Source organism: Rhincodon typus, chromosome 4 (genome assembly GCF_021869965.1).
Source record: "Rhincodon typus isolate 14 chromosome 4, sRhiTyp1.1, whole genome shotgun sequence".
Classification (NCBI taxonomy): Eukaryota; Metazoa; Chordata; class Chondrichthyes; order Orectolobiformes; family Rhincodontidae; genus Rhincodon; species Rhincodon typus.
Genome location: NC_063335.1, coordinates 92,059,265 through 92,075,173, shown reverse-complemented (window position 1 = coordinate 92,075,173; position 15,909 = coordinate 92,059,265). Strand labels below are relative to the sequence as shown.

General features: G+C 38.6%; 1 protein-coding gene across 2 annotated transcripts in view; it reads left to right on the top strand.

Annotated features, from left to right (window-relative positions):
- Positions 1 to 15,909, top strand: part of ptpn23a (protein tyrosine phosphatase, non-receptor type 23, a) — a 73,055-nt gene that overhangs the window by 34,118 nt on the left and 23,028 nt on the right. The window contains exons 11-18 of one of the 2 annotated variants that reach the window (XM_048595797.1): positions 994 to 1,073; positions 1,489 to 1,603; positions 2,723 to 2,788; positions 8,110 to 8,255; positions 8,617 to 8,913; positions 9,582 to 9,736; positions 10,201 to 10,352; positions 15,210 to 15,389. In XM_048595797.1, the coding sequence (XP_048451754.1) occupies positions 994 to 1,073; positions 1,489 to 1,603; positions 2,723 to 2,788; positions 8,110 to 8,255; positions 8,617 to 8,913; positions 9,582 to 9,736; positions 10,201 to 10,352; positions 15,210 to 15,389 (1,191 nt within the window). Of the gene's footprint in view, positions 1 to 993; positions 1,074 to 1,488; positions 1,604 to 2,019; positions 2,124 to 2,722; positions 2,789 to 8,109; positions 8,256 to 8,616; positions 8,914 to 9,581; positions 9,737 to 10,200; positions 10,353 to 15,209; positions 15,390 to 15,909 lie in introns of those variants that run through there. The other variant, XM_048595799.1, reaches the window with a different exon arrangement.

The following is a 15,909-nucleotide window of genomic DNA, read 5'->3' as shown; positions in this document are numbered from 1 at the left end:
GAGAGATCAAATTTAAGTAGAATGACAAAGCATGTGATCTGGTCATTATTATCCTACAAAGATCTATAAAGCTTGTGGTCATGAGCATTCACTTGAACTCTCAACCTTTTCACAAAATCTGTGGAATAATAAGACTACCTCCTAATTTCATCAATGCCACAAATGTTTCACTATTCAAGAAGCATTATAAATCAATTTGTGGGAATTATAGGCTTATTGCTTATTGGGGAAGATTTTCTCAAATTATCCTAAACTGTCTTCTATTAGTAAGGATATTCTTCTAGAGATCTCGTGTTGCTCTGGCCATCTGGGGCAGCCACATCTATCTAAAAGCAAAATATTACATATACTTTTGGAGGTTTGAAACAAAACATAATGCTGGAGAATCTCCAGATCCAGCAGTACCTGTGCAAACAAATAGAATTAGCATTTAAAGTCTTATTTGGAATGGGCAATGATCTTTGTCACTTATGAAATCCAAGGACCACATTGCACATCATGTTTACCTCTAAATGGTTGAGGGCTAATATTATAAACTTGAGTGAATCCAAGCTGACTGCAATGTCTTAATGTAATTAGTTAAACCTTGGTGTCATTCTGGTGAACCTGTGTTGCACCCCTTCCAACGCTAATATATCCTTGTCTGATGCCAAAAGCTAAAAGCCATACTTATGAGGATCTGACTAAGGCATTCTGTACAACTGAATTATTTCCTTCAATTTTGTGTTCCATTTTATATCAATTGAAGCAGAACAGACTGTACCACTCTTGAGAACCAGTAATATGTGATGTTTGGCTTTTACCTGTCAGTGAAAGATTTCCTGATGGCGTTAGTTTATTTCAGTTATAAATTGAAAATCTTTATGGACATTGTATTATGAGCAGCTTTCACAAATTTTGGCATTTGGGTAAGAAGAGGGGGGGAAACACATAAAAATATTTTTACATTGAGTTTTTTTTTTCTACAGTCTCTACCTTCTTTGTTTCACTTAGGTATAATGCTGCCAAGAAGGACAATGATTTTGTCTATCATGAGGCTGTACCACCCCTGGATTCACTCACCTCTGTAAAAGGCAAGTTCTCAGGTTATTTTCTATTGACCGCATTCAAATTTAAAACCACTTGAAATATTTTAGTTTTTTTGATTGCCTAATTTACATTTTTTATTGATTAGTCTGTGTGTAGGCTATTGCTTACAACAAACACTGACTCATATCCTAATTCTTTGTTTCCAAGATTCAAATCACTGCAGATCTTGATTCTTCCATCTTTTTCTGTAACTCAGTATTTCCTAATGTCATCTCCTCTGTTCATTACAACTTAATGCATCCTGCCCTGAACTTTGGCCCTTGAACTGAGCTGCTTAATTTTAAAAATTTACATTAAAATTTAGAGCATTTTTGTGCATGTTCAAGTGCATTAAATACGATTTTATTTCTGGAAGGAGGTGCAGTTATTTTAACTCTTGTGGCAACCTATTTTTAATAGGAGCATCTCTGGTAAAAGCCCTTCCTGTCAATCCAACTGATCCAAACGTGACTGGTCCTGACATTTTTGCAAAATTGGTGCCTATGGAAGCCCATGAGGCCTCGTCTCTGTACAGGTGAGCCTGAGGCTTGCAGCTTCTGAACAGCTACATGACTGAAAATTAAGCACAGGAACTTTGAAACGTGTTCTTCTAAAAATTATTGCACCATTACAAGAGTTTCTTTTGCTTGTTTTTTAAAAAAAGCTAATTTATTAGCTCTACCCATTTCTCTATAAGCATGTATGTAAGTCATAGATGCTTTAGGAATTTAACCATTCTCTATTTACAAGGGAAAAGACTTTTGAGAATTTCATTGTTCAACCTCAAACAGGTGTTCTGCTGGCAAAGCTGATATTGATTATCTGTCCCTAGTTGTCTGAGAGAAGGTGGTAGCTACCTTGAAATATTTCAAACTGGCCTGGTGGAAGTGCTCCCGCAATGATGTTGGAGATTTCTTTGATTTTTGCTCTATTTCCATTAGGGGAACAACATGGTAAAGCCAGGATGGTGTATGACTTTGAGATGACAGTGGCATTGACAAACCTGAAATCCTGACTTGAAGGATCAAGTAGCAGGAGCTAGAAGATAGAAACTGGTAAATGGGAACATGGGAAATTATTTTACACAGCGAAAGCTGTTGAATGAGTTGTCAGAGAATTGATATGAATTTTGGATGAATGTATTCAAAATTCAATTTGGTGAATAGAGAGGTTGCCAACACATTTCATGAAAAACCATTGTATGATCAAAACTGTAATAAATTGCTTGCCAAATAATTTTTGATCAGCCACTGTACATTTAAAACATGAAAAGGACAAGTCAGAATTTCACAGTTTGTCTGGGTAACATCTTGATGGGGTATTAAACTTTCTTTGTCTTTTCCTAGATACAAATTAGCCTGCAGTGCATACTGTTTACTTTTTTAAATTCAGGTTTTCACTGCTCTCTATTCTGTTATTGGTGTCCAAAAGTGCTTGTGTGTTGCTTCCTTTACAATACATTAAATTAATAATTTATGATCTAAATTTTGAACAAAAAGATTGCAAAATGACTACAGTAGTTGCAGATCTGTTTTGTTCAACCTTCTATGTTTATAAAAACAAAATGTTGTAAAGAGTATAATATTTTGAAACATTATATGTTTGAAGCTGTATCTGTGCCATGTCTTATCCTTCTCCCGTTCTGTTTTTCTAGTGAAGAAAAGGCAAAGTTGTTACGAGAGGTGATGGCTAAAATAGACAGCAAAAATGAAGTATTAGAGTACGTATTTGCCCCGCATACAGCTGGTATAGTTCAGAACCTAATTACATTGTGCAAAGAGTTTTCAGAAATTGCAATATCACTCAACTTGTTATTAAAAATGTTCTTGAATCTAAATGCTGATCAGCTTATAAAAAGCTGGAACTTTTTCACAAAGTTTTGTTTTTTTTAAATCATTTGGAATCTAGACTTCACTGGCTAGGCTAGCATTTTCTTGCCTTAATTGCACTTGAGAAGATGATGGTGCACTGCCTTCTTGAATTGCTGCAGTTTCATGTACGTAGACCCACTGTGCTGTTAGGAAGGGAATTCCAGGATTTTGACCCAGCCACAGAAAAGAAACAACAGTATATTTTCACATGAGGATAGTAAGTGGTGATATATGCAGGTCATGATGTTCCAGTTACCTGCTATCCATGTCTATCCAGATAAAGTTGTTATCGGTTTGAAAGGTGCTGTCTAAGAACTCTTGGTGAATCTCTGCTCTGCATATTGTAGATGGTACAGACTACTGTCAATCTGAGTTGGTAGTCGGGTGGGGGGTGGGGAAAGGGGTGAATTTGGATTTGATACCAGTCATCTGGCCTGATTTGTCTTGGGTGGTGTCAGGCTTTTTGAATGATATTGGAGCTGCATTTATTTAGGCATGTAGAGAGTACTCCATCGCATTCTTGACTTGGGCTTTGTAGATGGTGGGCAAGCTTTCAAGGAAGTGAGTTATTTGCTATTTCTGACTTACTCTTATAGATAAAGTGCTTGTATGGCTAAATAAAACCAAAAGAACTGCGGATATTGCAAATCAGAAACAAAAATAGAAATTGCTGGAAAAGCCCAGCAGGTCTGGCAGCATCTGTGGGGAGAAATCAGAGTTAACGTTTCGGATCGAGTCACCCTTCCTCAGAACACTGATCTCTGTTTTGAGGAAGAGTGACTCAATTTGAAATGTTAACACTGATTTCTCTCCACAGATGTTGCCCGACCTGCTGAGTTTTTCCAGCAATTTGTTTTTGTTGCTTATATGGCTCCTTTACTTCCATTTCTGATCAATGGTAATCCCTACGATAATGATAGTGGGGGACTCAGTAATGCCATTGCATATCGAGGGATGATTAAGATGAGTCTCTTGTTGGAGATAGTCATTACCTGGCACGTGTGTAATACAAATGATACTTGCCATTAATCAGCCCAAACATGGACGTCTTGCTGCATCTGGACTGAATTATTTCAGTGTCTGAGAAATTGTGAATGGTGCTGAATATTTTGCAGTCATTAGCAAGCATCCCTGGTCCTCGATCTGATGGAGGAAAGGTCATTAATGGAGCAGCTAGGATACTGTCATGAGGAATTCCTGCAGCGATGTCCTGGAGCTGGGATGACTGACATCCAACAAGATGCTGCCATCTTCTTTTGTGTCAATTATAAGACCACAACGTATAGGGACAGAATTAGGCAATTCACCCCTTCATGTCTGCTTTGCCATTCGAACACGACTGACGGCTGATGTTCTCAACTCCATTCTTCTGCCTTCTCCCATAACTCTTGATCCCCTTACTGTCTTAAATACACTCAGTGACCGGCCCTCCACAGCCCTCTGTGGTAATGAGATTAATCAACCTCAGGTTGAAGAAATTCCTTCTCATCTCAGTTCTAAAGGGTGTAGTCCTTTAATTCTAAAGCTGTGCCTTCGGGTGCCAGTCTGCTCGTGGAAACCTATTCTACCTAGGGGGCTTTCAGTATTCTGGAAGTTATCCTTCTAAACTCTTCTGTACAGATACAGAGTCCTCAACTGCCCTTCATCGCCTGCATCCTTCTTGTGAATCTCTTCTGGACCCCCTCCAAGACCAGCAAATGGGGCGGCACGGCGGCTCAGTGGTTGGCTCTGCTGCCTCACAGCGCCAGGGACCCGGGTTCGATGCCACCTTCGGGCGACTGTCTGTGTGGAGTTTGCACATTCTCCCCGTGTTTGCGTAGGTTTCTTCCGGGTGCTCCGGTTTTCTCCCGCAGTCCAAAAATGTACTGGCTAGGTGGATTGGCCATGCTTAATTGCCCGTAGTGTTCAGGGCTATGTAGCTTAGTGGGGTTATAGGGGGATGGGTCTGGGTGAGATGCTCCAAGGGTCGGTGTGGATTTGTTGGGCCGAAGGGCCTGTTTCCACACTGTAGGGATTCTATGAGCTTCTATGATTCTATGATCATATCTGCCCTTAGGTACGGGGCTCAAAATGCTCACAATATTCCAAATGCAGTCTAACCAGAGCCTTATACAACCTCAGCATAACGTCTCTGCTTCTAGCACTCTTGAAATGAATACTTTGCCTTCCTAACTACCAACTAAACCTGCTTGATAACCTTAAGAGAACCCTGAACTAGGACTCCTAAGTCCCTTTGTGTTTCAGATTTCTGACACCTTTCCCGATTTAGAAGACTGTCTATGCTTCTATTCTAAATCCCAAAGTGCATTAGCTCACACTTTCACATATTGAATTGCATGTGCCACTTCTTTGCTCACTCTTCTTGTCTGTCCAAGTCCTTCTGCCCCCTCCCCAATTCCATAACATTACCTACCCTCCACCTATCTTTGTGTCATCTGCAAACCTAACAGCAATGCCCTCAGTTTCTTCATCCAGATCGTTAATGTAAATCGTGAATAGTTGTAATCGCAACACGACTCCTGAGGGAGTCCACTAGTCTCGGGCTGCCGTCCTGGAAAAGACCCCTTTATCCCTATTCTCTGCCTTCTGACAGTCAACCAATCTTCTGTGCCATATCTTGCCCCAATCAACATCTTTCTTAGCAGTCTTCTGTGCAACGCTTTGTCAAATGTCCTCTGGAAATCCAAATAGATCATGTCTACTGGCTGTCCATTGTCTAATTTTTTCATTATCCCCTCAAAGAATTCTAACAGACTTGTCAGACATGATGTCCCTTGATAGAAGTTGTGCTGACTCAGCCCTATTTTGCCATGCATTTCCAAGTACTCTTCAATCTCATCCTTAATAATGGACTCTTAAAATCTTACCAACGACTGAGGTCAGTCTAACAAACCTGTAGTTTCTTGTCCTCTGCCTGCCTGCCTCCTTCCTTAAACAGGCATTTTATATTTGCAAATTTTCAGTCCTCAGGGATCCTCCCTGGCTCCACTAATTCCTGAAAGGTCAACACCAATGCCTCTACAATCTCCTATCTCTTTCAGAACTCTGCGGTGTAGTCTATCTGGTCTGGGTGACTTGTCTATGTTCAGGCCTTTCAGCTTCCCCAGCTCCTTATCCTTAGTGATGGCCACTGCAATCACTTCTGCCCCCAGACTCTCTCGAATTTCTAGTATGCTGCTGGTGTCTTCTACTGTGCAACCTGATGCAAAGTACCTATTCCATTCCTCCACCATTTCTGTTTGCCATTACTAGGTTCATTTTCCAATGGCCCGATGTCCATTCTTGCCCTGCTCTCTTGCCTTTCAGATATGCTAAAAAAAACTCTGCAATTTTTTTTTATTTGACGAGCTATGATCACCCTAACCAGCAGAGAGTTTGCCCCGATTCCCATTGACTTCAGTTATTCTGGGGCCCCTTGATTTCATACTTGTCAAATGCAGCCTTGATGTCAAGGCCATCCATTATCACCTCACCTCTGAAGTTCATCTATTTGTCAGGAGCTGAGTGACCATCCGAAACTGAGAGTCTGTGAGCAGATTATTAGTACGCAAGTGCTGTTTAATAACACTGTTGATGCCTTCTGTCACTTTACTACTGATCGCAAGTAGACTGATGGAGTGTGAATGGCTGGGTTGGATTTTCCTGATTTGCACAAGACATACCTGAGCAATTTTTCAAATTATTTGTTAAATGCTGGGTGCTGTAGGTATACTGGAACAGCTTGGATAGGGGTGTGGCATGTTTTAGAGCATGTCTTTCGTCCTATTGCCTGAATATTGTCAAGGGCCAGCATCTTTGCAGCAATTTCTGGATATCATGTGGATTAAATTGAATTGACTGAAGGCTGCCATCTATGATGCTGGGGATCCAAATGGGTTATAACTGCTGTAGCACTTCATGAATGGATGTGCTGGTGCCACTGCCCTGCCCGCTGCCCGCTGCCCCCCCCGATCTGATCCTTTAGTTACGTAATCGTTTAGCTCGTATATCATTTGCTGCTTATGCTATTTGGCATGCATGTATTCGGTAGCTTCACAGGGTAACCCCTCCATTTTTTGGTATGATTTGAGATGTCATAGTCATAGAGTTATACAGCGTGGAAACAGACTCTTTGGTTCAACTCATCCATGCTGACCAGATATCCTAAAATAATCTAGTCCCATTTGCCAGCATTCGGCCCATGTCCCTCTAAACCCTTACTATTCATATACCCATCCAGATGCATTTTAAATGTTGTAATTGTACCAGCCTCCTCCACTTCCTCTGGCAGCTTGATCCATACATGCACCATCCACTGCGTGAAAATGTTGCCCCTTAGGTCTCTTTTAAATCTTTTTCCTTTCCCCTCAAAGCTATGCCCTCTAGTTTTGAACTCCCCTACCCTGGGGTAAAGACCTTGGCTATTCACCCTATCCATGCCCCTCATGATTTTATTAACCTCTATAATGACACCCCTCAGCTTCTGACACATCAGAGAAAATAGCCCCAGCCTATTTAGCCTCTCTGTATAGGTCAAACCCTACAACGCTGGCAACGTCCTTTTGTAAATCTTTTCAGAACCCTTTCAAGTTTCATAACATCCTTCCTATAGCAGAGAGACTAGAATTGCACCAATATTCCAAAAGTGGCCTAACATGTCCTATACAGCTGCAACATAACCTCTCAAACTCCTAGACTCGATGCACTGACCAATGAAGGTAAGTGTACCAAATGCTGTCTTTAAGGGTGTTGAGGCAAAAAACCTTCTTAGCTTTAAGAAGCATTTAAATTTGTACTTATGATGCCAAGGCCATGGGCCAAGTACTGGAAAATGAGATTAGAATAGCTTGGCATGGACATGAGGCTGAACAACCTTTTTCTGTGCTTTGGATTTTTGTGACAATGATTAAAACAATAATTATGTTGCTGCCTTACAGTTTTGTGATCTATTTTTTAAAAAAATGCTTTTAACCATCCATTTTGGAGCCAAATTAATTCTATGACTTAAAAGGAGTCAGTGTGTAAAAAGAAAATCAATTTCTCTTTGTATTTCAGTATGCTTGACAGAAGCTTAAGTATGTCTTTTGATAGTATGTATCTTACTGTTGTGATTTGAGAAAATTGTCTAAAGGGAAGCAGAGAATTTCATTTGATTTTTAAATCTGCTTTGTCTTGTTTCATTTTATAACAGGCAGTTCATGGATTCTTTGAGAATTGACCCAGAGTCAATAGACAATTTAGACATGTATAATCATATCCCACCAGTCCTGATGGAAAAGTGTGCAGCACTGAGTGTCCGCCCGGATACTGTGAAAAATTTGGTTCAATCCATGCAAGGTATGTTTTATGCAAATATAAACTCCAGTTCAGTTATTTATGTGCTATCTTCTTTGGCTCTCTGACATTTCAATGTTCTCAAAGTTTCTATGATTCATTTTTAATTTTCTATGACATTTTACTCTGTGATCTATTTTCTTTGTGTGATGCATGAATTTACAAAACAAAAATGCATGTAATGACAATAATGTCACCATAGCCACATGTATAGCTCATTAACAATTTTTATTTGACAACTTTCTTTTACTTGGCCAACTTAACACAAACTGTTGATTGCACTTTCTTGATCTCTGTGTTGTGCATTGCAGCCAAACCCTACAAATTGATGGAAAAGGTAACAATTGTTAAAATTTTTCCCCAGTTCTATCTGGAGTATACACTGATGTTGAGGCATCCCTGAGAGAGTTTAAGGATCTTATGGACCAGGATGAACTTGCAGAGCAGAAATTACAAGAGGCCACTGGAAGAAGGGGCACAACAAGCGGAATATCTGAACTCAGCAAGGAATGGTCCAAGTACATGGAAGTGCATGAGAAAGCCAGCTTCACCAATACTGAGCTGCATAAGGCAATGAATTTACATATCAGTAACTTACGGCTTTTAAGTGGACCCCTAGAAGATCTTCGCGCTGCTTTACCAACTCCCACTGTCTCTGACGGTATTGACGTGTATTTTCTATACATTTGCCAATATAATTTATATCTGGTAATGTTTTTCTCTTTGAGGAATTGTACTGTTCAGTTATTGTTACATGTACCCTTCAACTTGTACTTCATAGTGTTGTTTATAATGTACTCGCTTCCACTGGAGTGCAGGTTGGCTATTCAACTGGAGGATCCTCTGTACCTCATACCTCCAACTCTTCTTTTTTTTTTAGAAACTCAAATATATGTAATTCATAAACTGGTAAGAAACTTGGGGAATATTCTACACATTTTGCCCTGCTTTATTTACTTTTGATTTTTAAACATAGCTTCCTATTTACTTGACCCTTTCTTACCAACCCATTCACAACAGAACAATCTACACTGTATCTGTGGCAAGCTTACTTCACATAGACACGTTATTTGCCCTCTGTATCTATCTTTATTTGTATCAAGTGCAGTACTCAACATTCAACAGGAAAGCTGCTTTCAAACAAGAGATTCCATTCTTCTCTCTTTCGTGGGCACCTTTGGCCTGTCCTGTAACGTTCCATTCCTACATTTAAGTTTTCCATGCTGTTAGTTGGGTCTGCTGGCTATAACCAGTGGCCTTGGATGGTTCTTGGCATCCTCACCTTCAGGTTCAGTAATGCACACTGTTTTTGGCTCTGCATTTTAACAGAGGAAAAGGGCGTTCTCCAGAACATGAAGCGAATTTTACTGAAAGTTGAGGAAATGAGAGACCAGCGTTCCTCACTCATACAGCAGCTGAGAGATACCATTCAGAAGGATGACATTACCACAACACTCGTTACAACAGACCATTCAGAAATGAAGGTGAATCAACAACTACACCACATTTACGTGTAATGACTGAAGCCATTAAAATAATTCAAAAATAATGTCATAAATGATGTTCCCAAGTGCAGCTAATGCTAGCTGGATCCTGTAGCTTATGTTCTAATCTTTGTCCAAATTGCTTGTCAGATCCAAAACTCCAGACTGAAATGGTGTATGGTGCAGTGGCAGTTTGGGCTACATATTAGCAACATGAATTATTGTAGATTTAGTTCATGTGTTTCTTATTGTCACAATTGTGTTTTTATGATTTCCCCTCATGCTCTTGGCCCTCGCACTAACTTATTCCGCAGTGGTGTGAAGACTTCTTATTGTCAAGTAGTTGGTTTGCAGTTGGGAAGATAATTTAATTTATTTTTGGTCATCTGGAAAGACACAAGTAAAATTGTGATGTATCCGGTACAATTTGTACGATTTTCTTATGTATAACTATGTAATTGCAGAAACTTTTTGAAGAACAACTGAAGAAATATGATCAACTAAAAGTTTACATTGATCAAAATCTTGCTGCCCAAGAAAACATCTTGAAGGCTTTGACAGATGCTAATGTCAAATATGCTACAGTTAGGAAAATTCTTGCTGAAGCAGAACATAAGTGAGTAGCTAATTGAAAGAAGGCTGTCTGATGCATATTGAAACGCTTTGCTTGCACAATACTCCATGTTTCATTTGATTTGTTGTCATGTCTACCTAAGTACAGTGAAAAGTTTTTTGTTTGTGAGTGTTACAGGCAGATCATAGTAAACAAGGACATACAGATCATAGGGTAAAAAAAACTTGGTTAGAGTGAGGCATACAGGTTATACTGCACAGGATGTGTGTGAAGCAAGAACAACATTAACAAGATCAATGTTATTTGAAGTTAGAGAGTCCGTTCATCAATCTGATAACAGCAGGGAAGAAGCTATTCTTCAACCTGCTGGTGCGTTTGTTCAAGCTTCTGTATTTTCTGCCTGACAGAAGAAGTTGTAGAAGAGCATTATCAGGGTGGGATGGGTCTTTGATGATGTAGGCAGTCTTTCCACGGCAATGAGAAGTGTAAGTGGAGTCCATGAATGGGAGGCTGGCTTCTGTGATGGTCTGGCCTGTGCGCACAACCTTCTGTAGTCCTGGACAGAGCAGTCCAGGCTGTTATGCATCCTACTATCTCTATGCATCCAGTCAGTTTGCTTTCTATGGTGCTTCTTGGTTCTATGTGGTGCTTTATACAAACCAGGAAAGTCCTATGTTTAATTCCTGATTTGAACAATGGTTATGAACTTTGTTATGATGTGTGTCTGGTCTAGTACAATAATTGCAGTTCCTGATCATCATTTGGTAACCCCTTTTTTTAAGTGGACGGTTGGTGAGAAGAGGATCAAATTTACCTGTGAACCTCACCATAATTGAATAGTCCTCCAGTGGTTGCTTTGTGCTGAAGTAGAACTACCCATTTAGTTAAAATATTCAGAAGTCTTGCAGCCATAGTTCAACAAATGTACTTGCATGAGAAAATCAATGAAAAAAGTGTCTCAATGTTTCCCAACTGTAATTAGCTTGAATTTAAAAAAAAACCAGTTTGATTATGTATAAAATGCCTATACAAGTCTACAAATATGTTGTTCTGTTTTACAGTTCCGTTAAATTATAACTGAAATGTACTCTGGGAGCCAATGGAGATTGCTATCAAAAAGGTCTATTACACTACACTGGATCAGTTTGAATATTGCTTTCAGTTAAAGCAAATTACAGCTGATAGTTAGGGAGCTTATTAGAGACACAAAGGAAAGACAAAATTAAACTATCAATTAAGAGGTACCAAAGAAATTCAAAACAACCATCTGAAGATAAGTCTTAATAGTTATCAATACATGGGCTGATACAATTCAATAAATAACTTTGCAGATATTTGCACTGAACAATTATTTATTTTTCAGTGCTATGAAAGCTAATAAATTGCATCTTTTAACATCATTGTTAAACACCTTTTAACATGCTGAAAAAAAGAGCTTTACAGAGGGGACATTGACTAATTATTGAGGATGGTTGTAGGGGAGCATGTGATAGATCAAGATTGAGGTCAGGGATGGGATTTAAGAAGATATTTGAAGATGAGGGAAATAGAGTTCGGAAAGAAGTTCTGAACGTTATGGGTATGCTTGCTGATTTCTGTTGGTGAATTAGTGTAAGGAGCGGGGACACTAGACTTGGAAGAGTAATAGTTGGATTTTTTTTTTCCCCCCCTTCATTCATGCAAGGGATGAGGGCATTGCTGGCTAGGCAGCATTTATTGCCATCCCTTAATTGCCCAGAGGGCAGTTAAGTTTCAGCCAAATTGCTGTGGGTCTGGAGTCACATGTAGGCCAGACAAGGTAAGGATGGCAGTTTCCTTCCCTAAAGGGCATTAGTGACCCAGATGGGTTTTTCCCAACAATCAGCGATGGATTCGTGGTCATTATTAGACTCTTAATTCCACGTTTTAATTGAATTCAAATTCCACCATCTGCCATGGCGGGATTTGAACCTAGGTTCACAGGGCATTACCTGGGTCTCTGGATTAACAATCCAGCAATAATACCACTAGGCCATTGGCTCCCTACGGCGTTGTAGAAATGCACAAATTGTCATTAGAGAAATTGTCTTTAAAATCCTATTGCATTGTCAATGTATAACAGAAATGTAGCTAATGGAGGTGAGAATAAGTGTGATTTGCTGACAGACATTATTCTTAAAAGCATATAATTATTATTGCAAAATATAACAGATACAAGAAATCTGAAGTTATGAATTGCTGGAGAAACTCTATTCAAGCAGTATCTGTGGAAAGTCAGGAATCTTAATTAAGAATATTGTAATTTACTTGCCTATTTCCTGATATAATCAGTGTCATTGAAATCCTTGTATCTTAATCTGAGCGTCTCCATTGCCCATATAAATTGACAGCCATTTGCAATTTTTGAATTTCTACCTTTGTCAGGGAAAGTTCTTGTGCTTACATGAAGAAGGGAACAACCAGTCTTTTATGTTTATAATTTACTTGAATGTGAATTGAACTGATTGGCAAAATGTCCTTTATTATATTCCATGATTTTGTGTTTCATCAACTGTTGAATTAAAACAATTTATGAACTCCATTATCAGTGAGAATAATTGACATCCTGATTTAATTCATGAGGGATATTGAATGTTGCGCTTCTGCCCCATTAGAGGGAGTTGACTTTGGAATAAGGTAGGCAGGCCAACCATGTGGTATAAGTGCATAGATTTTAGGCACTGAATCTTTAAGACATCTAGATGATCTCGTGGCATGTGATATATCTTACTCTATATAGTTAGCAAGCAGACAGTTAGTCATTTAGACAGCCAGCCAACTATGTTTGCAATGTAATAAAAACCTTAGTAAGTGCACAATACTATATCTGTAAATTTGTCATATTCGTGAACATAGTTATTAATAAACTTCCATAATCTCTCGATAAGAACCTAAGTCTCATATCGAAAACCAGAACTCTTTGGGCCACTTAATGGAGAGATTCCACTGATTCAGATTAGATTTGTGCACCAGACTCAGATTTGTAATGATAGTGTTCAGATGAGAAAAAGCAAAAATTGTTGAATTTGAGACAACATAATAATTACCACGCAGAGAAGGATTGGCAAACTGTTGGAGGAAATGTACTCATTCCATTGAGAAATATAGGAATGGAGCCATGGCACAAATGAACTGTAAAAAAGATAGAGGTGGAGTAATTGATTGAATTGAGGGCCACAGATATATAGAAATATAGAAAGTAGGAGGAGTATGCTATTCAACCCCTCCAAGCCTGCTCTACTATTCATTATGATTATGCCTGTTCATGAAACTCAAAACTCGAATATTGCACCACCCCCAGCTGCTGCCGCACCTCTCTTGATCCCTTTAGCTGCAATAGCTACATCTACTTCCTCCTTGAAAACACAATGCTTTGACCTCAACCATTTCCTGTGGTAATGATTTCCACAGGCTCTTTATTGTATGAAGACATTTCTCCTCATCTTAGTGGATGGTGAAAAGAATCCAGAGGGCATATACTACATGAAGGTGGTATTCAATGTAGATTCATTCAAAACCAATGATGATTGGGAGAGCAACAAATGAAAGACACCTTTGTACTTACAATTTCAATGAAATGAAGAATTACTTATTACTTTCATAAATAATGTCCATTTGAGTGGATAAGGCCAGGCTATTTTTGGTATTGCAGAGTCTGTGTTATGTCTAAGGAATTTTGTTAAGGTATTGCTTTTCTGAGCAGTTTTTATTCAGTACTGTTTGGTGAATGTTGTTGTGTATCTGTGTTTGATAAAGCCAAAATTAACATTTGAGTAATCAATAACCCATTCCTTTAAAGGCCCAGAGTATTCTTCCAGATTTGTCAAGTCTGATACCAGTTGAATAACTGTCGTATTCTCTGAACAGCAGTAGTTTGCAGGTTTTATTTTATTGATTTAAAGGATGTGAACATTCTTGTCAAAGTCAGCATTTATTACTCGTTCTTAATTTCCCTTGACTCAGTGGCGATGAGCCTCTTTATTGAATGCGCTGTATGATTTCCTCGACCATTCTCCGGGCAGTGAGTCAACCAAACTGCTGTGTTTTTGCAGTCACGTATAGGTCAGACTGGATAAAGATAGCAAATTTCCTCCCATAAAGGATATTGAGTTAGATGGATTTTTGTGACAATTCAGTAGTTTCATGATCATCATCAAGTTTTTATTCCAGATTTATTTAATTAACTGAATTTAAATCCTCCAGCCACCAAACTGGAATTTGAATTTTGGCCACCATTAATAGTTGAGGTGTTTACACATCTAGTAAAATAATCATGCTGCAGTTTCTCCGTGCAAAAACAACCTACTAATTGTGCATTTGGACAATAATCTTAGCACTGAGCCTGAAGTTGTGCTGTCACCCTTCTACAAAGGAAAAGAACTGTAGTAATCAGAAGTGAAAACAGATGTTGGGAATACTTAGTAGGTCAGGCAGAACTGATTAAAGTTCTCAACCTGAAATATTTCTGTTTCTTCACGGATAAAGCCTGATCAGCTGAGAATTTCCAGGCCCTTTCTGTATTCATCTTGAACACAAAAGCAATACATTGTGAATATTAGAACTATTAAAAATATTGGAAAAAATTCAGCAAGTCAGGCAGCATCTGTGGAGCGAAAGTTAAATTTCACGTGAATGACTTTTTCCTGTTATTATCTTGTTCAGTTTCATTAGATTGCTCTTCTCTGAAATGTTGGCTAACGCTGCTTAAGATTCTGTTAAGAAGAAAAAGAAATCTCTTCTATCCTGACATGACATTAATTTTTTTAATAGACATATTTATGATTTGTAAAAGTAATGCAGAAAAGACATTTAATGATATTACTGTATTGCTTTAAAAGTAACAGCACAAGTTTAAAATTGGCACTTCCTGTTGCTCTTTAGGTGGAACGTTACTATTCAGATGCTAGTAGCATCGTATGAAGCTTACGAAGACCTGATGAAGAAATCCCAAGAAGGAAAAGAGTTCTATGCAGATCTAGAAAACAAAGTAACAAGGCTATTGGATAAAATGAAAGACATCTGCAAATCTCAGGAAGACCAAAGGCAACTTGTACTGGAGCAGTAAGCATGTTTTTCTGTAATTGAGAAACTGAATCAAAAAGTAAAGCCCTGTAATTACATGAACAGTATGGTGATTTGAAAAGGACAAGAAGACTAGCTTAATTAAGGAGGAGAGGTTACATCATGCCTACCATTTGTTTTTGCTCTTATTGTTAATTTAACTTCAAGCAATACTTCGGACCTTTCTTTTCTTCTATGCTCTTTACTATTTTAAATACTTTTCGATAATCCCTTCTTCTTCACTGTTATCTGTTAACATTTTTGTTTTCCATTTATGTTCTCAGTTGTGTAAACTCTTTTGACTGTGTCACGGATGTGGGAAGATTCTAGAAAACAGGCTAATATATAGCACAAAACTATTTACAACTATATAACCATAGTGTGCAAACTATTGTGCCTGTTGCAATATCTCTCATCCTGTATCGTGTGCATTGACCGTAGAATCATAGAGTTGTACAGCATGGAAACAGTTCCTTCAGACCAACCTGTCTGTGCCGAACAGGTATTCTAAATTCATTTA